General features: G+C 38.6%; 1 protein-coding gene across 1 annotated transcript in view; it reads right to left on the reverse strand.

The window, feature by feature from the left end:
* The window catches only part of TMEM241 (transmembrane protein 241), a 55,776-nt gene extending 31,285 nt beyond the window's left edge, over positions 1-24,491 (reverse strand). Inside the window, exons 1-10 of the mRNA XM_083878851.1 lie at positions 24,357-24,491; positions 20,826-20,872; positions 19,016-19,093; positions 14,541-14,622; positions 11,255-11,332; positions 9,826-9,851; positions 8,100-8,151; positions 6,916-6,964; positions 4,853-4,898; positions 3,877-3,912 (exon numbers count right to left, since the gene is read on the reverse strand). Coding sequence (XP_083734977.1) covers positions 3,877-3,912; positions 4,853-4,898; positions 6,916-6,964; positions 8,100-8,151; positions 9,826-9,851; positions 11,255-11,332; positions 14,541-14,622; positions 19,016-19,093; positions 20,826-20,872; positions 24,357-24,428 — 566 coding nt within the window. The 5' untranslated portion in view covers positions 24,429-24,491. The remainder of the gene's footprint in view (positions 1-3,876; positions 3,913-4,852; positions 4,899-6,915; positions 6,965-8,099; positions 8,152-9,825; positions 9,852-11,254; positions 11,333-14,540; positions 14,623-19,015; positions 19,094-20,825; positions 20,873-24,356) is intronic.

Here is a 24,491-nt window from a genome sequence, read left to right on the forward strand (position 1 = left end):
CAAGAGGAGGAAGTACAATCTGCTTCTAAGACATTTATGTCTCCCTCAACATGCCAGGCAGGCATTACTACCCCTCACCAGCTAAGGGGGAGAAATCTGGCTCCTCCTTTGATAAAATGTGGGGGAACGGAAAGGAATAAAATAAAATGTAAGATTATTAGAAAAAAACAGTAGGAAGTAGAACACTAATGCAGAAGTCAGAGTACAGAGAAATACAATACTGAAGTATAAAAAAGAGGTGGGATCAAGAGGATTGGAGGATTAGAGGCAGGATCTTGGAAGTACATTGATTTTCTTCTCTTCCTCCCTGCCCCAGATGCTTAAGCATAAGGGAGAGGGATGAACTGGATGGGGCTGGGCACTGAGAAGCAACATTACCCCTCCCTTCTCTGCATAGCACAGCTTTGCTTTCCCTCCTACACTTGTTCCTGGCCTGGCTCCTTTTTTAAAAGCCACTGAATAATCATGTTGGAAGTGATGAAGTGAGAAGAATGCCAGACTTTCAACATCAGCAAATATTTCTTCAGATCTGTTTGATTCTGGAAAGTTCCCATTCATCTACATTTATTTAGGGTGTTCTTTTCTCCCAAACTGTTCCAGATTTTAAAACAAGAAACAGTGCATGGTGTGTAAGGACAGCATATGTTAGGAGACTGCTCATTTTAGTTGCACTTCTGGAAGCATCCAACTGAGCCTTCTCTTTTATATATATATATTTATTTTTACTCTAACATATTGGTAGATCCTAACATCCAGTAATTTGTGGCAGATCTTTTAAAATGCACTATGCAGGCAGTCTGTACACTCAGTAGAGTACAACTGTGTTTTCATACTGAACTGAGAAACACTTTGAACAGCATCTATTACAATAATACTATGTATTTTTCCTAAGTATTAGGAAAAAATTCTTCACTAAAAGGCTTGGGAATCAAGCATTGGAATGGGTTACCCAGGCCAGTATCTGAGTCACCATCCTTAGAGGTATTTAAGAGATATGTGGTGCTTAGGGACAAGGTTCAGTGGGGGGCTTGGTAGTGCTTGGTTAATACACTCAATGACCTTAAGGGTCTTCTCCAATCTAAAAGATTGGATGATTCTAAACACTATCTGGCTGTGCACACACAGCTGCATGTCAGCTGTCTGATCTAGGTTAGAAATAAGGAGCTTTAAAGACCTATTGATAATAGTGTTAAGAGGATAAAGTTGCACTGATACCACATTAGCAAGTTCCTTCATAAATTATGGAATCATACAATCATGCTTGTATAGACAAGACCTCCAGTACACATTAAACTGTCCTGTCCTGGAGGTGGAACTGAGATCCTGTCATGGTCAGAACAGTCCTTGAGAAGGCCTGAGAAGAGGAAGCAGCAAATACCTTAACACCTTCTAAATCACAAAATTTAGTGCTGGGCACCCTCTGACAGAGATTATCTAGGTCTACAGTATTTCTGAGCCAGAGCTGCCTGTGAGGAGTGAGTGTTCATTCAGAGAATGTTCCTTTAGTTAGTGATATTTAAAAGTAGCTTTGATTGTTTTCTATAGAAATTAGGTCTGTGTAGTAAAGCTGTGTCTACATAGCTCCAAACAGCTCTCAAATACACTGAACATCTTCATCTGGATTTGTGAAGCAGGAGTGATCTCCAAGATAACTACATGTGCAGAGGTCTCACACAGAGACAAACCCTGCCAGTGCCTCCTGCAGCAGAAGAATTTCAGCCCCATTAGACACTGGAGGTGACACATCATGGAGGTTGCAGAGGAGGAGAGAATTTCTGCTAAATTTTATACCCTTTCAAACATCATTAGCTACTTATTTTGTATAAACAAAACTCTAAAAGAATTCAGATGTCGCTTCTCCCATTGTCCATGGAACTGCTTGTTTTTCCCTAGGCAAGATGAGATACAAATGCTATAAATTGTGAGCTTCTCTACCACATAGAAATATATATACATACAGATACATAAACATATAGATACACACAGACCCAAATCAAGCAACTAAGCATCCCGTTTGCTACCTCCCTTAATCCACCTGTTTTCCAGCATGGTTGCTTTGTACCAACATCTTGTAAGCTATGCAGACCTTTAAGCCTCTTCTTGGGGAAAAACTTTGGAAGCTTTGACAACAAATTTTTGCTCTTAAACAGATTCTGAAAATAGACATCTTCCAATTTGCATAAATCCATTGTTGGATTGTTTTTGAGTTTGCTTTCTGCAAAAAGAACAGTTTTAAATACATATACCACTGCACCTCACAGTTCCTTAGCAAAGGAAAGTTTCTCCCTTTCAAACCCTTCCAAATAAATTATCATACTTTCCATGTAATGTGGGACTCCTGCTCTCTGCTGGACACAAGTTCACAGACTTCAAAGGACCAAGATCATGAACTAACAGAGAAGCAGTCCAGCCCTGACTTTTCAATCAAAGTTGAACGATTAAGACCTTCGGCCAAAATCTGGATTTAAGGTTCAGGCCTAGATGCAATTTTCAACTAAAATGACAACTGAGAGACAATCAGGCAGCTGCCAAATGAAAAATCAATTGATTTTACTGCTTAGTTCATGATTTCCCTTCAACACAGAGAAGTAGCTACATCTCATTCCAGACTTCATAGGTTATTTCTGCATGTGGCAGCATATTTGCAAATTCCATTACTAATTCTTCCAAAGTTTCAATGAACACACCTAGCTTCTTTGTGTGAAATTGATTTGCTTTGCATTTCATAGTAGATGGAAAACAACAACTGATTTAAACAAGAACCTACTTCAGGCAAACTGATATGCAGATATTGTCCATTAATAGGACCCTGGTGAATCATAAAGGCAAAGCAGAGGCCTGCATTACTTATTTATGGAAATAGGAGATTGAACTAAGACAGAAAGACATACACACTGTTATTAAATTGATGATGCTCAAAAGATAAATGGGAATTGAAGGGAAGCAACTATCCCACACTGGTGTCCCTGATGTACTTCTATCAAGGATCTTTCATGTGGTCAGACAAGAGCATCTATCCATCTAATCAAATTAATTAGCACAACTTCACTTTCGCTATGCTTATTCCCAACTTATGCTCTCTCTTTCATTCCTTCTGACCACAGAAGGAATTTCTTTGAATTTATTATTCATACTTCATAGTGTTCCCAAATGACTTTAGGAATGAACCCAAGAAAAGAGGCCAACATGTATAAGATGTGATTTCGATGGGGGAGAATTGAAAGTCTCTAGATGCCTTACTTGAAATAAAGCCTCACAAAAACCCAGCAGAAGCCATGCACACTGAATGTCCTGGTTTGTGACTTTTCAAAGAAAAGACTTATGAAAAGATTTTAAAAAGCAGGGGAATCTGGTCAGTGACTCAGAGTCTTTCACTAGCTACAAAATAACAAGTCACTCTTACATCTCCAAATCAGAAAAACAACTGAAAGTCAGAATTACTCAATCCCACTAACAGGACTCTGAAAAATCAATTACTGCTCATGTTCTTTGCACACAGTACTTTTGTAATCACTATCTCCTCTTCTGGCAATTTTGTACAAGTTTTATTTTCTGGAGTGGGGTATTGCCAGGGAGTTACACAGTAAATATTATTTCTGGAAGGGATAGATCACTTGTGCACGTGGTGATTTAAAAATTCATAATTAACACCTCAATACCTCCTCAGGTGTATATTGGCCCGTCTATCTACAACTGGAGCCAAAAAATTCAGCTGTTAAGCCATTCAGCTTAGCACTGTTTTTTCAGTGAATGTCCTGCTAAATAAGTACATTCAAATAGTGGTAGCTGTAAGTTTCTTCAATAAGGCACAGTTGAAAATGAAAACATATACCACATAAAACCAGCTATGGTGTATCAAAGACTTATTCATTTTACCTGAATACATAGTTGATGTACTGTTGGTCCAAATCACTGGGAGAGGAGGGAAAGAAAAAAAGCGGTTTTTTAGCAATGCACTTCATTTGGTGTAACAAATCAGTAATATACAGTAGTGCTGTAATATTACATTATATTAGTTTATATAATATATAATAAAGTAAGTATTGGGTAATACTAACATTATATTATAATTATATACATTACACACAAAATATAGTAGTAATTTTATCAACACCAATCAATTAATTATCAATTAACCAATATATTGATTTACACAGGATCCACACATTATTTCTGTTGTTACTGTCAGTAGGAGTTTCATTAGAAGTGAAGATAAAGTGAGGCTGATGAAAATTTAGACCATTTAACCAGAGATGGAAAATGGTTTTGAAATAAATAAGCCTATCCATGCACATATATTATGCATCATATGCAGTCTCAACATACCCATCTCCATCCATAAAGAAAACTGCAGATTATGGATTCTGTGAACATGCAATGCCACCTGATTCCCAGACTTCTATTGTGTGGTTGCAGTTCTAACATGCACATGGTATTAGTGCAAGGTTTCAAGGTGTTAAGGTACTCAGCCATTCCCATCCTGTGGTAAGTCACCAGCTGCTTAACTTCTGAGACTGTGTCACAAAGGAAGATACTGACAGATACAAACCATGCAGCTTTCCACTTGAACACAGACTAACATTTCCTCTTAACACCTGTGCCAGTAATTAGGGGTTCTTTTTCCAGGGCTGAGTCATCACCCTTGGATAAGACTGTTTAAAACTAATTCAATGTTCCAGTTAGCAATATAACTATCAATAACCACATGCTGTTGTTACCAACAATAAATAAGGCTCGTCTTGCAAGAGAAGTCATTAATGATTAACCAGGAGTGGCCCAGCTCCTGCTGATCATGCAGAGCTCCCTGCATCACAGTCATTTCTCTTTATAAAAGAATAAGAAAACACATTACCTTAAAGATCCAGGTTTCCACAACTTGTGAAACACCTTGTAAGCCCCTGTAATTGAAATGACATGTGTAATTGTCATCTCGTGCAATCATTCTGACAAACAACAGCTTGTTTGGCCATGGTACTAGCAGACATGGAACCCCTCTGAATTACAGTTTAGCAACACAGCCCAAAGGATTCCTAAACCATGAGTAAATGAACCTACTGCTTCAAATTAATGGTTTTCAAAGTGTTATCAGCTCTGAGCACAATCATGCTTTGTGGTCCTGCTAGTCTTTCTGAGGACATCTAGCTCACAGCAACAACAAAGGAGAGACTCTGTGTGTGTGTGTGTGTGTGTGTGTGGTTTTGTGTATAAATACATACAGAGAAGTGTCACAGCATGGGTTCTTCAGCCCACACCATTTTGGGGGTAAGTTCTATGATGTATATGTTCATCTACATAGAGCTGTTGGCTCTGAGCCGCTTTTCTTATTTAAAGTTGTCTCAGCTCTAGGGTGTCCAGGTCTTTTACATTCTTGACCCACCCATATACCTCTTGTTAGCTTCCATTTCTGTCCTGGGTAAAGATTTGAGCACTCAAGGAAGAAATGACACAGCTTCAGGCTCTATTTTTTTCAGACCCTTTCTTCAAGGCTTTGGGGTAATGTTTTTGATTCACAGAGAAAACCAGGATATGGAAAGGTAAATCCAGTGGAACACTATGAAATAGCTGTCCTAAATCCTGCCTCCATTAGACAAGTTGAAGGGTAGAACACACATCCTTTCTGTAATGCTCTGTCTTGATTTACTATGCAGTAAGTTAGTTATCTGTTTGCCCTTTCTTGTAGCACCTTCATTTAGTTGATAGGAAATCTAATTACGCAAATAACTCCCAATAGCCATATCAACAACGCTCAAAAAACAAGAGAAATGGAAGGCAGCTATATTTTGAGCATAAACATTATGTTGGCACTTCCTACACATTTCAAACATACAAAGAAGCATTCTGAAGAGTCTCTACAAAATTTTTCACCTCTGTGACCAAGCACTGCTTTACAGATGAGACCCCTTGACTTTGAGAAAGCAAGAACATCACTCATCACACAAAACAACAATTTGAAGTGGAAAATCCATAGCTTTTACTTTTATATCAATGAGCAAACATTTACCATATAATATTTCTCAAAAAACTCCCCCTAATGCTGTTTCTTATTTGTATGTTAACAATATTTCAGATGGGGATCTCTAGCTCTCCCTAGACAGGAATACATATAAACATATTACCTCTACCTTGTAAATTTTACAGTATGAATAGAAGAAATAAAGAAGGAATCATCCCTAAACTACAGACAAGACTTAACATATGCATGAGTCACTCACTTAGTATATAGGAGAGATAAAAATCAAATACAAGTCCCTTATTATCCACCAAAATACTCCAAAAGACAGAAATCTCCTAGTTAAATATTACTACTCCTGTTTTCTTCAGATTTTCTGGGTCTGACTGTTTCTAGCTTTTCAGGGAACAACTATGATATATCCAAATCAACGTTTGGTCTGAAAAAAAAGATGAAAACCTGATAGGTTATGCAATTCATAGTTAAAATTTTTAAAAAATTCACATGATTGCCTAAAAAACTCCAACATTTCAACATCCTTCCTCTGGGACCATAGTCCATGATATTTTAGTACATTTTTGTCAGTTTTTAAATAAAATCTGTGTGTGCAACAAAGCTCCAAGTACAAGTTATTGTTTGGGTTTTTTTCATGTTTCTTCTCCCGTCAGAAAGAAGTCTCTCTCAGTAGGCAACCATCAAAAAACAACCAGAAAAGCTTACTGCTGATTAAAATTGTATGTGCATTTTCTCATCCACTGTTAACAGACTGCAATATGCAGTTTGTTCTGTTGTTGTTTTCAACAAAAAAGCTATAAAAAGAATGCACTTTCTTATATTTACTGATCTTCATTCTTTCCAAGTATTTCTTACATATAGAGTCTCAAATATCAGTAACTTCACAATAAAGCTGGTTTCTCCAACACATTTACTCTTCCTAATTCTTCTTCTGGAAGAAAATTACTTACCAACACAGATCAAGTGAATTAGAGCCCATAAATATCCGTTTGGATCAAACTGCAATAAAGAACATCTACATAAACAAAAGCACCATCATGTAAACATACATATTGCAATTTCCCTGCAGTTAGCTTTGCAAAGTACAGTGAGTGGGAGCTCTGCTACAAAGAAAGGGAAGATGACTAAAGAAGACTAGGAAGACTGAAATTCTTCCTCTCACACTTAGAAATCTGGCACATGCCAATTACACAGGCTCTCACCTAGTCTCAGCAAGTGTAATTCTATTTCCTTCAGATGTGTACACCAATTTAAACAGTCTGAGCATACGGACCCCAGACTATTTAGTCTGGTATTGGCAATGAGGTACAGGCAAGACAAGTAGAGGACCATCACAAAGATTTTTGTCTTGTCTCCTGTTCCCTCTGAGCTTCTGCAGATGCTAAACAGTCTCTCCCCAAGGCTCCAACTAAACACAGTATCCAAGAGGGTTTCAAATGGACATTTGTCTGAGCAAAGTAGGCCCTCTTCACAATCAGTAGGGAAAAACAAACATATTTGGGAGGAATTCACCTGGCATATTTTAGATGTCTGTGGTCAGGTTAGATGAATTATGCACCAGGGGATCCTGTTCTGCGCCATGGACTATGACGAGAGCTAGTGCAGGTGCAACATTTCCAATAGCCACATCTGATCAGATGTATCCAGACAAGTTCCAGACTCATCTGACTTCAGAGGTATCTAAAGCAAGGAAGCAGCTTTCCTAAGTCTCCAAAAGAGAATCTCAATGAATAGATCTTTTCTGGATGGAGCAGTCTCTGGAGGTGCTTCCTTTCTTTCTCAGGTAGCTACAGAAAGTGTGTAAAGTGAATACAAAACTATTTCAGGAACTTCCTGAAAGTACCTACAATTAATTCAAACCTCAGTGATTTGCTGTAAGCCCTATTAAGAAGTAAAAATGTGGTTTCCTCAGCCACCACCTTCACCAAGAAGTTGTATGTCCACACTGCTCAGAGGTTTTACCACAATGCAAACACAGTAAACCCAGCAAGACGATGACATAGCAACAGGAAACATTTATAATTGCCTTGCAGGAATGCTACTCTAGCTTACCACTAAAGCTGCATCCCTCATAAGCTAACAAGATGTCAAGCATCAATGGCTAGCTAGAGCTGCTTTGCAAAGCAGAGCTCACCTGTGTGTCACACAAAGGAAGGCCTACTGCTGCTGCCAGGAGGAACAGCACACTGTGGAGAAGAGAAAGAAAAAATAAACCCGCTTTCAAAAGCTTTCAACCTACATTTGTACTCTCAGCAAAATAGAGGCAATTCCAGTCAATTTTACACTGATACTTCACTTGTCTAATCTTCTTATTCCATATTTTAAAAGTAATTTCTGCCATCAAAATTTTTACATCATGCATTCTTCACAACTTGTACATGGCAAAGTTTTATGAGAAGAGAAACACCTTAGAAGTGATAGAAACAAATGGTTTTAGTAGAGAATATTTTTCTTCACTAGCCATCTGGCTTCCCTAGGCTTTCTCAGAAAGGCAAAATCAGCCAATTTCTGGCTGAATGGCTACCAAAAACTTACTTCTTTAAGATGAATTGCCTGTTACAAGAATTCCACCAGACGTGACTCCATTACAAGTGACATTGTCGTTGCAGGACACAGAGCAAGGTGGAAGTGACTAGTATTACACTGGAAATGTCTTAAGGACAGCACAAGTCCTCTCCTGACTTAGGCTACATAAATTCTTTACATGTGGCTGAATCAGTACTCTTTCAAGCTACATGGAATACACTGATAAGGAATTTCTGTGGACTGTCACTATTAATATTAACATACACTTGGTTTTGCAGCTTATTTTGCTACTCTCTAAGGACATGGGAAAAGACAGAATAAAGATTATTTTAAAAATGGTATCCTTGACAATAATCTGGTGGTGAAGACAAGGCTACAGTAAGTCAGATAATGGGAACAACAGGAAGAAATTAGGAAGATAACACCTCTAAGTACATGAAATAATAACCCAACATTATCCATTGTTAACTATAGCTAAAAGATTACAGGATGTGGAGGACAGCAAATACCCATACTTCAAGGGGATGTGGGAGCATAGAATCAAAATTTTAATATATGACTGGTTGACTTCTGTTTGTCCCTTTCCATCTCTTTTTTGAAGCCTAAACAACCAGGGCCAAACAAGGGTTGGTAGCTGTGCAGCTTAATATCACAGAATCAGCAAGGCTGGAAGAGACCTTCAGGATCTGTCCAACCGTCAACCCAGCGCCCCCATAATCACCCCAAACCATATCCCCAGATGCCACATCCAGACAACTCTTGAACACTTCCAGAGATGGTGAGTCTACCACTGCCCTGGGCAATTTATTCCAATGCCAAAACACTCTTGTAGTGAACTTTCTTTCTAATATCTAATCAGAACCTCCTCTGATGCAATTTAAGGCTGCTTCTTCTTGTGCCTTCATTTGAGACATGGCAGAAGAGACTGATCCCCACCTCTATGCTATGAATTTTCTAGCAGAAATGAATCTTATTTACCTTTCATTTCTAAGGAAGGGAATTTTTAGCTATTTTCTAACACAGTAATTATCTTTTTCTTACTGTTTACAATTACCTACTGGAACTTCAAAACTTCCAAACCTTTCCAAAAGCATTTTTATGGGGACTGTTTTTTTCTTTCATTTCATTTTTGTAATGAGAAAAAACATATCAAACTATTCAAGCAATTGTTTTAAAAAATTATTTAATTGCTCCTATGTTGCAATTTAGGCTCACTGCCCACAGGAATGTGCCTTACATTCTTCATTGTTTTGGTGTACCATAATCTGAAGCAAATACAGAAGCTGGAGCCAAAACAAGTCTGAATCTGAATATAAGTAATTTTAAAAGCTTACCTACAGACTTTCAGATGAGAGGTCTGCTGTAAAAAAAAAAAAAAAAGTATGATTAAAACATTAAAATTTAATTATAAATACGGTAAAATTATGTTTTCCCCTTCCAAAAAAAAAGGAAAGTGATGACAGCTGATCTTACTTGCACCACACATGTAAAAACTTCAATGAGCAGCATTCAAAAATTCAATTCAACAATTCAAAAATTGAGCACTACTTAGCAAATTTAATTTGATAAAGAAGAATTAGGATTATGGATCAGCCTACTTCACCTTGATTTATATTTTCAGACTATTTACCAGAAAGTAAACATAAAACCAGACATGAACTTTATACCTGCTCCTCAAACTTGAATTATACCAAAACTGTGTAACGTATGTACTCAGATAACAAGTTTTCCTAACTAGGTAATACTCATACAAATCAGTCAATTTAAATTCATGAAATTTTCCCAATTCTCTGATATTATATGATTCCTGAGAAGCTTCCAGTTAGGCCTGTGTTTGCATTATCCTTGTTTGTAGTGCTTTTGTTTTTAAAGAGAGGAGTCATATGCCTATGACCAAGAAGGAAAATATGAAACACTTTGACAAAGGCACTAATCAGAGGACAACGACACAGGGACATGCCATGGTGCACACTGCTATGTCCCTTAGGCATAATCTTAGTGACCTCTTCTGTTTGTTAGATGAAGTAAACACTCATTTATCTGTCTTCTATACAGAAAACAGTTATAATGAATGGAAGATGCCGTTCACAGCAAGCCAGAGGCCACTGTAGAAACAACTTTGTGATGAATGATTTCCCAGTATTAGCTCACACAGCAACTCTGCAGTCAGTTAGAAAAACATTAAAAAAAAAAAAAAGGTCTAAAAAGAAAGCTCGCCAATGCATTTTGTGAGAAAAAAACACCCAGCTCTTACAAAAGAGTACAGGAGTTATTCTCCTGACTTTCACAAGGGCAGAATCTCAAGCATTCAAAACAAATTCTAAAATGCATCATTCCTCCTGCATTTCATGTGGAGGTGGGACCTCTCTGTAATCATACAATACACGAGATCTGTGATACTGATTAGATATAAGGGCATAGTCCTCATTCCTCTCAGCTCAAACAATGAGATTTTTATGTGGGGCATGAGAGAGGGAATATTAATTTTCAAAAGGAAAAAACAAGCAGGACCAAGCCAGTCTCAAAAATACAGATCAGACTGGTGATATGTATTTGCAGTGTTTCATCAACTAAAGGGGCAAAGGAAACATCAGTATAGATACTTGTCAACAGCAAAAAGCTCTCTCTGTGTCTTATTAATGAGTAGCTATTACAGTGGGTCTAGAAAAGTATATGGCACTAATGCCCGTATTAAGAGAAATCAGGTATCTTGTCCTGGGACAGTTCTATCACAGGATTTATCTTGACTAATGGATCAATTACCTCTTTCTGCACAAACTTCTGGAAGCTGCAGGTTATGACTTCTGCCGCATTGTGCACAGTGAGGAACACTGGGATTGGCTGCCATGGAGAGAGAACAAAAATGCCCAAATCAACCCAGAGCAGCCACACACATAGGAAGGGGCACTCCTCCTAGAGACAGCTGTCCCACATATCTGTGGGGTTTTGTTTTTGAAGCTGCAAACCCATGCCATACCACCTAAAAGAGACTTAACCCATTCCAGTCACCAGTACATGGGCAATGGCATCTTCAAATGCAGACCCTGCTTCCTCTGTCTCCTGCTGCTGAGTGCTCAGTCAGTTTGTGTGTACTCAGCTACCCCAGCGAAATTTGCTCCAGGTTTCTGCCTCTAGTTTTCCCTCTCTGATCCAGGATCTTCAACCTCCACAGTAAACAGTTCTCATTCGTTGTCCCATCTCTGTCTGCTGGTACTAAGAATACAGTGTGACTCCTAGCAACAGAATTGTGGGCAAGATGATTTTAGGCAATTGCTTTCAGTTGCTGCTAGGAAGAGCTGCCCAAAATTAGGATAGAAATGCAATAGTTCATACACAAATGATGTTGAAATTATACCCACTGAGGTATCTGGACACCATCCCAGCATGAAATCATTAACAAACAAACCCCAATGATAACAATGATGAATCAAACACCCATTGCCCTGGGCAAACCCAACCAGAATTTGTGGTTCATAATACTTCCTCCAAATCAGATCCATGCTCTGTCAGACAGCTGAAACAGAAGCAATTCTCTGCTCTGATTAAGATAATCTAAAGACTAAGCCATATTAGGAAGCAGTATTTCCCCACTCATGTATGCTATTTAAATCACAGTAGCAGAGAATGAATTGATTTCTCAGTGACATCCAAACTTTTAAGTATGAGGTGATATAAGCAGCAAATATCCCTCAAATGTGATTTTGCACCTTTCTGTAGTTTTCTTTTCTTTAACATAAAGCCAGATAAGCATTGCTCACTAAACATTTTAAGTTTTAACGACAACTGGGGTGGATCCATAGCCACAACAGTTGCACCTAAATAAGAATAAAAATCACACAAACACAACTGGCATAAAGCTGTTGGACCTGGCTTCACCAGTACTGAAAACCAATTCTTGACCTGTCACTGAATAACTGAGAACATAAACCCAGAAGTATTTAACATAAAAGTACTCTGAGCTTGACTTAGTAATAGCAAATACAAGAAATACCCCTAAACAAGGAAAGTTGACAGCAGAATTTACATTCTTCCCTTTGTGAAAGCAAATTTGTTGGGTTTTTCTTTCCTCCCTTCTGCTTTTGGCTCTTCCAAATGTGTTTTGGAGCCAACAATGGCTCCAGTTTGCCTAGCCCAGTTAACCTTCTCCATATGTCTATTGCCTTTGATGCGAGTATTTCTTAATTTTGTGAGTGAGCTTAATGAAAAGAAAGGTTTACTGGTCGGGCAGGCAGGGTGAATAGACTCTGCAAAAATCTCCCCTCATGGCTCTGGATACTTTTTTTAATCACCCAGAGTTGTTCAGTCCAGAGCTAAGCAGTCCTCCTCCAGTTCTAGCCCTGAATCCTTGGTCTGGGGAGATTGCCAGCACCTCTAGGAAGAGGCACAAACAGAGATTAAAGTTGTAGTTTTGCCAGTATACGGGAGTGTTTGAAAGTGGGTCCCCATGGATTTGATAATAAAAGTACACATAATTTCTGCTTCAGGAATAAATCCACAGTTAAAACATGCTGTTGACATGAGCCAATTCAGCTATGAATTTGGGAGAGTCCACTTTCATTCTCACTGTGGCATAAAATTGTTGTACACAAAGTTATTGTAAGTAGAGCTTCTATGTAGGATTCAATTTAGGTCCACTACAAGGCAGCATATAATAATTATGGCCTAAGACTGTGCATCCTTTTGTCTTGCTTTGTAAAATGGCCAAAGAATTAAATCTCTAAATCCCCACTCATGTACAACAAAAGCCATTAAGAAGTGTGAGATGCACCTTAAGAAATGTTTGGGATGCAAATCAAAACCCTTCACAGTCCTGCCACTCCAGTGCAGTTCACTCATGAATGACCAGAGCCGGAACAGGAGGTAAATACAATAACTTTCAGGATGACCAGGAAGTAAGAAGAAATAACACAGAGGATGTGATTCTTAACTTCCCCACCACCCAGGTGAGCAAGCAGAAAAGATGCTGCAGCCAAGGCTTTATTGGTGCTTCCAGACAAGGCTTTCCTTAGGGGACTTGGCTTACCTCACACGAAAGAAGCCCAATGGAACTTCCTTTGACAAGGAAGCAAGAGGAAGTAAATGCAATCATGCTGAGAGAACTGATCTGGGAGCATGGGGTTTCTGAGCACACACCTGTGCTTTCCTAAGATTATTTGTGTCCAAGATAAGGCCCTCAGCCTTGCTTACCAGGACAGAGACCTCCTGTTCTTTTCTGCTCTATCTCTCTACTGGGATTTTCAAGGGATCACTACAATCAGAATCTGGTAAAAAAGTCCCTTTTCATCCTTCTTAGAGCTGAGAGGGTGACAGGAGCAAGCTGGCTCTGGATTTATATAAAGATGCAATGAGAGAATGCAGAAGGAAACTAGTGCAGGATCTGAGCTTGCAGACTGCACAACAAAATATTGTTATTTTTTAAAAATAAATGTGTAGTGGTTTTGGTTTGCTTATCATGGCTTTTGATTATGGTTGAATCCCTTGTTCACCAATTTATTTTACTCTTTTTTAAAGGAAGAATATATAGTTTAAGCATAAAGCATTCAAGTTTCATGGAAGCAGATTTGACATTCTATAAACACTTGATAAATTACTGTGATGCAAATGAATCACAAAGTGGAGTAATCTAACCCTACCCATAATCTCTTTCCAACTTTCTATTAATTTTTTTCAAATCCTGCAAAGAATCGAAACCTTCTCATTGAAATGGTCTCCATCAGTTTCCTGGAAGGATTTCCCAGAGATCCCACAACCCCATTCCTTCTTTTGCAAAGTTACAGCTACTGATTTCTTCAGCTTCTTCCCTACTTGCACAATTCAGACCACTGAGGATCTATTAAGCAAAACATAGTACTCTGGAGAGATGCTGAGTGCTTCAGACTGTCACAGAGATGCTTTTTGATACTTAGTAGGACTGCTGCATTATTTAAACCTCTCCTCCCTCCTTGTCTCTCAACCCAGGAACAGCATTAAATACCATGTATGAAGGGAATGTTCTTTGTTTACAAAGTAGATGTAATAAAGAACTGACTTCTACTGGTTCATTTCTTACCAATCTAGACAGTGCCCTGGAGCCAGCATAAATAATACCCACAAAAAGTACTGATGCAGGAAGCCATGACAGTATTTCAGACCTGTGAAAACAATTAAAATCTCATTATTTCACCACATTCTGTTTTCATACAGAAAGCAACTGCTCCTTGCAAGGAATGTAATAATATGTATATATGTACATTAATTTCAAACATGTGCATATTAAAGTCAGTATCTGATTGCTCAGTATTGCTCCCATTTACTAAGGAGTCCAAGTCAGAAACTATTCATTTTGTCTAATCCAAGCAAGGAACTAACTGCAGATATGTTTTCTTTTTTTTCTTCTTTCCCTGGCTCCTCTCCCTCCAAAATGGTGTTGGTTTTGTTTTTTTTTTTTTTTCTCCCTTAGAAATTACTCCCATTGGTATTAAAGGAGAGACATTTCAACTAATTTCCTTGACGTTCTGTGAAAGGAATGAAACCTGACAAATGAAGGCATAAAATGGCTCACTTGCACAGACAGCACACATTTTCACTATGTACAAATACACTTGGGCACCCACACATTCATTTCTCAGCCAGATTTACAAAGAGATTCTTCCTAAAGATCAAATTGTCTCTGTGGAAGCCTATCTCTTGGGATTTCCTAATGATATTCTTTTGACTGAGCCAAACTCCTAGAGGCAGTTTGACAACTAATGGAGGAATGAAGTCATCAGATTGATCTGATTAATTTTTTTAGCCATGGTTACTGCAGTAGGGTCAGGTTTCAGTTCTGAGAAGGGGCTTCAAAGCTTGCACTTTTCCTGTTTTCAACCTTGTTACTTAAGGGAAAAAAAGGGATCAGGCAGGTGGTAAATTTCAGAGAGAATAATGTAAGATTTTCCTTTGGGCAAAGGAAAAAAGGAGTAGCTGTGAGGCAAAGGCCTGAATCAAGGCAGCCCTTCCCAGGACTGAAGACATGGCTGCCTCATTCAATCTTCCCAAGCTTTGAATGAAAGTGGAAAAAACATTAGTGAACAGTGCTGGCTCTCAAAACAAAACCAAACCGCTTGTAGCTCCTTAGTTTGCATTCCGCTTCCAATTAACATGTAAGACATGAAATGTAATCATAGATACTGCTACACCATCACACTTCATGGAACAGAAGAAAACCAAACAGTAAACAATGAAATCAGAACAGTATGAATTAAGATAAAACATGTGAAAAGATTCATGCAATCACAGACAAGGGAAAAACCATAAATATCACATTTCCTCTGTTACATATATATAATTTTCCAAGATAATAAAAACCCAGGGTCATAAAAATAATCTTTAGATCCTTTCACTGGCATAAATATTTGCTCTGGGTTTTCTTGACTAGTCACCATAAATGTTTATAAAAACACTGCTTCTTTTGAGGTTATTGACTTCAACTGAAATTTCATCAAGACCAAGATCTAATACTGTCATACCTCATTACCAATGAATTCACATCAGACACCAACAAAAATACCCCCACACTATTGGAACAGCAACAGATTGAAGAAAGGGGGAGAGAAGAAAAGAAAGTGGGTCTGGGAAGATAAAAGGAACACATGATGAAAATGAAATTTCCATTTAAAACATAAAAATATTGCTCTTTCATGTTCCCCACCACTAAATTGTAGGAATCCCAAATATGTCTTCATCTCCAATGCAATTCTGTGAAGTGCAATGGAAAAGGACTTCAGATGCTTTTTCCATGATGTAAGGGTAGAATTTTATGCTGCCAAGTGGGAATTTCAGGACTGAAAAAGAATGCACGGATGTTTGATGTAACGTGTCAGCATCAACAATCTGTCTCGTATGTGAACCAATTAGCAGCTTCTCATGTTGGCAATACAGTGATGTACATGCAAAATAGAAAAAGAACTGATGAATTTGTGGTTGTTGTAGGGCTAGATCCAAATCCCATGATAGACAATGGGTAAGTTCCCCCAAACGACACTTAAAGAAAGGCGCTAAGCTGCTGCTTAGCTATGGGTGAAATGCAGCACTACAAGAAATGCCAATCAGAACACATCAGACTTATGTGCCTACAAAGGTTAGGCAGAAGCTGGGCAGCAGACTGGAAGCATTATGTAGATGCTGCATGTTCCTCTGTGCTCCACAGAGCTCTTGTTTTGGATAAAAGCTTTGCAGACAGTCAACATTTGCTGCTTAGAAACAATGATGGAAAGTCCCTTACAGAACGTCCTAGGGGGAAGCAGAGGCAAAGCAGGTTATCCACAAAACCCAAGTGAGATTACTCTAAATAATATGTGCTTTATAGCAAGGTGAGTATTCTGGACTTTAGACCAAAGGGCAATGATCTCTATGTAATAATTTAATTCTGCTGAGACACTTTGGGATAACCTGAACTGGCTTAGAAAATATATCAGTCCATGTGACAGAAAAATTGAGACTTTGTGGACATAAACAAACAAATAGATGGCAGTTTATTATTTGAAGCATGATGAGAATGAAGACTGGCTATGATAATCCTAAGTATCCTGCACATAGATAAAACCCTCTCATCAAACCAACAGATAGGTATTTTGTAAGGGGGGAATGGAAATGTCCATTTCCCAGTGGTAGCATTAAAATCACCTTTGCACATTATGTTTGTTTGTTTGTTTGTCTGTTTGTTTGTTTGTTGTGAGTTTTTTGGTTGGTAGTAGTTTGAAGGTTTAGAGAGTTTCCATGTTTGGGTTTTCAGGCTGGTTTTTTTGTTTTGGCTTTGATTTGGTGGTGTTTTTTTTTTTTTTAATATGGGAGATAAGTGTTACAGACCCACCTCTGCAAAGCATTAAAGCATGTGCCTAATCCTTGTAAAGAAAGGCAGGTTTAGACTCATGCTTAATTAGCTGGATTAATTATAGCCAAAGCATGTCAATTAATTCCAGTTGTTCCATTCAGTCTATTCTAGAACAGGTATTTTGTATTAACAAAGCTAAGGAAGAGGTTTCGCAAGAAGGATTTCAACCCCTTTCCCTACAGTGTGCTGACATCTAGTGGCCTCAAGTCTCCAGGGTCAAAACCCATTTTTCATCCCAGCCTTTTTTAGATAAAAACAATCTCTTCAACATCAGCGAGTGGTTCTTGTCCTCTATTTTCTTTAATGTCTTCCCAGGTTTGGAAAAGATGAAAGTATCTTTCCCAAGCTGGGAAAAAAAAGATTCAACTTCTTCAATTTCATGATTTGAAGTAGAAATAATCATTAGTGATGAAAAGCTGAACTATAAAAATACATTACTAATGGCTGAATTCTTCTAGACTGTTTTGTGAAGACAAAATCTGCATGAAAAATACAAATTTGATAATTATATATATACATACATACATACATATATACATACATATATATATATATATATGTATATATACCTGCAACTGCCAGTAAAGCAAGGCTTGTTTGGACCCTAATCCTGTCTCTGCCAAAGTCACTGACAGTTTTTATGATATCCTCAGTTTATTGCAGCTATAAAATAGGAACTGAATTCTGTTTTCATTTACGATCTCACTTATATTTCCGTGGTGATGTAATCACTTTTATGGACATGAAAACAGAACACAGCCTGTTTTTTTTCTGACATATTCACAGGATTTCATTCCAAGTGAGGAGATTCATTTTTTCAAGCCAACTGTTTGAATCTCAGACAAAAAGTTCATCAGTTGTCACTTGCTAATACAGAATCACTGAGAAAAAGTTACACTAGAATGTCTGACAGTCATTTAGTCCAAATTCTCTCAGCTTCAGAGTCAAGACACATTACTCAGGTCATTGCCCAGGCAGGTTTTTAGCATCTCCTGAGATGAAAATCCAATGATTTCTGTGGGCATAGATCTTCTAAATTATACCATTTTGCACAATAAAAAAGATGCTACATTCCATACTGCAGAATGGATCCACCTGGGCAGAGTACAGCATGACGACTCTTCTGAGTTGTGATGTCACACTCAGTTCAAGCAGAAAATCTCTGTTTACAAAGCAACATTTAATTTGGAGTTTTATGGTTAACATCAGTTAGGAAAAGGTGAATGAGCCCCATTTATGAGACACAGCTTCAGAAAAAGGCAGATCACAATTGTAGACTTCGCAGCCCTGAGGGTTTTGTGGAAGATTATGTCAATGCTCTTAACTAACATTACCAAGGTTTCTCTCACAATACTAGAAAAACAATCTAGGGAAGAGATATGGACAAATGTTTGGATAAGACATCCTTATTGTTTTCACTAAGGGCTTTTTGGTTGTCTTACCAAGGTTAAATTGAATCCACTTTATATTAGTGGTTAGTTTAAGTGTGTGTTATTAAACACCCATTTAACTAAAATGTGAGTTCTCTTCTACATCTGTGAAGCAGAACATCCACACCTCACACACATCAAACTCTGTTTTAGCTAGTTAATAATATCCATGACCAACTTAATTATGTTGTAATTCAGCTACAGAAAATAAGTGTTTGGCAGATACCAAAAAACCTACAGTACCTTGAACACAAGTTTAGTTCCACCCAGCCCAGCTTCCAGGAGATGCGAAGCAGAAGTCCACCCACCAATGTTTGCCACCTGAAATAGAACGACACTAGCAAATAATATGTGAGGCCTAGGGAATAAGTGCACATAACTTAGAATAAGTAACAAATAATGCACACTGATTTATTTTGCACTTTAAAATAAGTTATCAGCTTTCTTCTGCCTTAAGCTAGTGGTTTTCAGAGAGGTGTTCCATGTTTCTTGGGTGAAAATCCTTGAATATCTAGCACAGTTCAGACAGAGATATTGTATTACAATGTTAAATGACATTAACATCTGTAACAAGGTATAGAAGTGGGCTTATTTATTATCCCCATTATTGCAATGCATTTAAGCAATTATTTAAAACCTTTCTCACACATACACTCTATGCAGTACTAGTGCAGTTGGACACTGTCAGAGAAGAATAAGTTCATTTTCCACATGGATGTGGTAAATATTCAATCCCACTATCACAGCTCGCTTCACTTTTTTTTGGATTAAGAGCCTATGAGAGCTTAAAAGCCAGGTTTCCCTGGTTTTGCTGCAGGCTTGACTATGCTCTATTCAAGCCAGTGGTGAAATCCCATCAACTTTATTGTGAAGAATTTCCTCTTGTCTCAGATTTTAAGGACAGAAGTTTGTGACAGTTTCAGATGCTTAGGACAATGCAGTTCATCTTAGATTCTACAGGGAACAAAACCAAGGACAAGGAACAGTAACAGCATGAACTGAGAATGACATTTTTTTCCTCTTTGCTTATCTATCATAGGTCTAAATGAAAGTGCATCTGAGCCACTTAAAATTTTTCAAGGAAAGGTCACTTTTAAAAGCCAGAAATTATGGAAAAATACTAAGATGTTGAAATGCATTTCCAAAAAATAGAAAAATAAAATAACTGTGGTAGCACAGATGCTTGCCACTGAAATATATTTTTCTGTTGATTTATGTCTATTTTACACAAATTACTCAAAACCCTCTCCCCATATGATAAAAGCCTTGTGCAAGAGACACTGTGTGCATGTGTGCCAAAACTGAACAAAGCATTCACTGCATATCTAATTGAGCTGAATACATTCAAAGTAAGTGGAGATTCTCAAGGCAATTATTCCTAGAGCTGATTTGCAGTCCTGGGATTGCAAGTGAGACAAAAAAAGTAAGCCATGCTAAGCAGCAGAAAAGGAAGTAAAAATATCCAGTGTCTGTAGGTTTTAACATAATCTCAAAAATGGGGGAAGTCTTGGCTTGAAGAGGCCAGATTTTCACTAAATGTCTCATCAACAGCATTGATGGCATATATGGACCCTTATCAAAACACTAAATTTCTCATTACAGTCATCAAGATATGATAGTGACTTGTGATGCAGACTTACAACCAAGGCCAAGCATGAAAAGAAGCAACATGGTATTTGTAAAGGCCTAAAGATGGGTTTAATGTCGGTTTTCTCCAGCATAGCAAAAGGATGCACCATGATTACACCTTTCTCACATTTTCCTCTCTTCCAAAGAAGAGAGGTTGTACTGTAATTGCTACTTTTCTATGCTGAAGCTTAGGACTTTAAGGAAAATGAGAAATTATGAACGCTACATATCTCAATTACATCACCTCCATGATGTTTAAAAGTTAACAAAGACACATTAATGAATTCTTTATTAAGGCTTCATGAAGCATGTTCTCTAGACAGCAAAAGCCAATAAAGACAAGACATAGTAAAGTTAGCTTCAGCATGGAACAGGAAGATGTTAAAGTCATTTTTCAAACAACAATTCTTAAAACCATACTTACCCTTGAAAAAGGGTAGGGTAGGTAAATTGCAGGACAGACAGGACATACTGGAAAACAAATAGCAGATATATGGACATCAAACACCTACAGTTTATAATATTTACAAACAATCACAAGCAACAAAACATACACAAAAAGTTTTCATTTTGCTTTAGTTTGGTAAAAAAGACAAAAAACCTGTTTAGTAATTTCACTTGTTGAGGTATATTTCTTCCCCCTTCCCTCATCAGGCTGCACTATGATCTCTGAAATGCTTGATAGGCCTCAATCTTGATGAACAGCATCTGGGTTAAATTCCACTTCAGCTTATCAGAAACACTGTCTGCTCTCAGGAACTTAATGCTGTCCAGTGAACTCCTGCTTTTTAACAAACAGCCTTGGAGGCTTATTTTTCTTGCCTGCATAACAATCCAAGTGGAACAACATTTTTGTACCTGAACTTTCAAAGAAAGTTACCAACCCGCATTGAGGCCAGGAAGGAAAATTACCTTATCTAAACCCAACTCTCTTGTGACCCCATAAACAGCAGTCCTGAGTGAGACCCTTTGAGCTCTCCTGGACCACAGCAAACAGCAACCTCCCTCTGAGTGGGACACCTCTCAGAGCCAACAAACTCCCACGTTTGCTACACTTGGAAGATCTCTGAAGGACAATGATGGATTCTGGGCTGATACAATCCACGTCTCAAGACTCAACCCTTTGCCCATGAAGAATATGCAAGGACATCCAAAGTGAGTACTTCACTGAATTTGAGGGGAATTTTTCCTGGGTATACCTTGTACATGTTCCTTTAGATCTGAGTGTGTGTGAATGTGAATATGCTATAGTAAAATCATTATGAATATTACTCTCTTTGATTCTTAAGTACATTAGGTTTGTAAATCTGATAGGCCTGTGAGTCACTGTCATGCCTATACCAAATTTTATATGAATCTTCTGTTAAATTGTTTAAATTAAGCTTTTGATTAAGAGCTGCTATGTTTAAGTGCTGTTAAAACCTTTAGACATTGATCAAATCTGGGGTTAAGTTTGGCAAGGAGGTTCACAATGAATGCTGTGACTCAATGTGAGTGTCTTATTCCCTTTAATTCTTATCCCTTCCTATTCTTCCTTCTATGTAAATAATTTTAGGTTGATTGATTTTTAGATTGATTAATTTTAGTCTGATTTTTCTCTGCTTTAACCATCAAATAATGATGTTTTAGATGTAGTGATGTAATAATATAATAATGATGTAATGATATCATAATGTAGTATTGGTGGTAGTAGACCGAACCTCGCCAACAAACTTTATCATGATTTCACTTTAATAATAAATCTGCTTTTGCCCATCCATTTGCTGGTGGTTCTCTTGAGTAACCTAAGCCACTCATTTGCAACAGTTCCTAAGCCAGAACTGCTAGATGCTGCTTCAGTCACTGTGGAAGGAAAGAGACACTAAAGTACATGAAGCATGGAGTGGACACATTGAACAATGGAGAAGGCTGTCATCTGAATTGCACTTTCCCTTTCTGAACACAGTCTATACATCATACTGAATGGAAAAGGATTAACAGGAATAAAAAGTCATAAGCATCACCCAATTAAAATCATATTGTATCAAAGAGGAAATCTTTGGCAGAACTAAGAGCAATAATCTTAATATAATTGTCTCCTTATGACTAATACATCTTACAGACTTAACATTCTGCTTATACGCTATTTTGTGTAGAATACTAAGCAGCCCATAAAGCCCATCAGAGATGTAATACATGGGGATAAAAAGGAAAATGTGTCATTGCTTTAGCCTGCTTTGTCTGGGCCTGCACGTATGGATGCTAGTGTCTCTTCACACTAAATATGCAAATGTGAGGCATAAATACATGTCTTCCAGGACTAACAATTTCCTGTGATGAAGTATATAAATACCGCTTCTGGAAAGGAGAAGAATGATTGAAGCTTCCTCAGAGAAAATTAAACGTACTTGCTGTTCCTTCCAGGAGCCAGCAGAAGCTGTCAAAGGCAAAAGGAGAAGCTGGAAGCTTTCAGCAGAGAGAAAACTGTGCTGAGCACCTTGCAATGTCTAGTTTTCAGGTTTGTGGGATGTCACTAAGCTAGCATCAGTACACAGAGACAAGGCAGCATAAAGGACCTGTTGATTCACAACAGGTCCTTTTACACATACACCTGTCAGAACTGCCGCATGCATTTTAAATCAGGATGATCTACCTACCTGTCTGTACCCCTGCTTGCATTTGTGCACCAGCTGCAACAACTGAAAGGTCTGTATTCTGGTTATCTGGTTATTTTAAACTTCATTACACTAAAACCTACGATCAGGTTTGACAATGGAGGCCCTATGTCAATGTCCCTATGACTTCCTCTCAAGCACAGTTAAGCCAAATAAATACCCTTCCCAATCCATGATGCAACCTGGCAGCTCTTTTAGCCCCTTTCTGTTTAACTAATCACTGCTCCCAGCAGGCTGTCAAATCAGGTGCATTATCTGTCCCTACAACTTTGCTTCATGTCTGCACTTCAATCTACTTCTGGGCATCCTTAATGGCAAATGTATCTTGGAACAGAAACCACTGGCCAATGCCCAGAAAATATTTCATGTTCACCTCTGAAATGTTGCTTTTCTCTAGTCCTCCCTCAGAATATTCATACCCTGATTGCTTCACCAATATCTTTTTTTTTCTTTCAGAAATCTGCACCAGAAGTACAGACAAGCTCTCTGACAAATAGGATAGCACGAAGCTGTTACTCTATCTCCTCCTCCCAGAGTGAAAAAACTACTTTCAAACTATGTTTAAATGATACAATTTTATTCACAATGTGGCCATCTTCAGCCTACTTCTTCTGCCTTAGACACTCCAGCAATTCTAATAAGCAATTGTTACACAGTGGAAAACAAAATTCTTGTCCTTAATTCTTAAGTTACTTAAGTTTTCAAAGGAACAAAGTTGCCACAGAAGTTAATATTTGCCTCACTACTAAAATAATATTTTGGATATTTCACATTTTCGTCTTGGTAAGTTGATATCATTGTTCTAGCTAACAGATCTTCTTTTGGGAATGAGCACAGTTGCCAGACACACAATAATGAAATATATCCAGCACCAGCGATACTTTCAGCGCAGCATCACTTCTGGGTCTGTAATAACACTTCATTCATTGGAGTGACGTGATGTCAACCTCCTTGCCCTCCCAAACAAGACAATAATGGAACTTGTCTGTCGCGGAAAGATAAAGGATGTCACAACAGTGAGCAAAGCGAAACCGGCGCTCCATCCGCAGTTTCGGGAGCTCACTGGGATGGGCGGCGGGCTGGAGCGCCGCGGACTTTTTCACTCTTGGGGCAGTCCCATCCGGGAAGGGCTGGTCCTGCGGCTCTCCCTGAGCAGGGCAGGGGAAGCAGAGCACACTGTCTCTCTCCTTTCTCCTCCCCCTGCTCCCGGACCCCCGCACTTCCCTCGGCCCCGCTCCCGCACCCGCGGACCGCCCGCAGCGCCCCGGCGCCTCCCCGCGCCCCGCCCGCACCGCGCCCACCTTGTTGGTGAAGCTGGAGGCCAGGTAGAAGAGGCAGAAGGCCAGGCCGCCGGCCGGCCTCTTCAAATACATCGGTCAGCGCGGGCGCGGAGGCGGGCGGCGGCCATCGGCCATCGGGGCACCGACACCGACACG

Source organism: Zosterops lateralis (genome assembly GCF_965231275.1).
Source record: "Zosterops lateralis genome assembly, chromosome: 1".
NCBI classification, from domain to species: Eukaryota; Metazoa; Chordata; class Aves; order Passeriformes; family Zosteropidae; genus Zosterops; species Zosterops lateralis.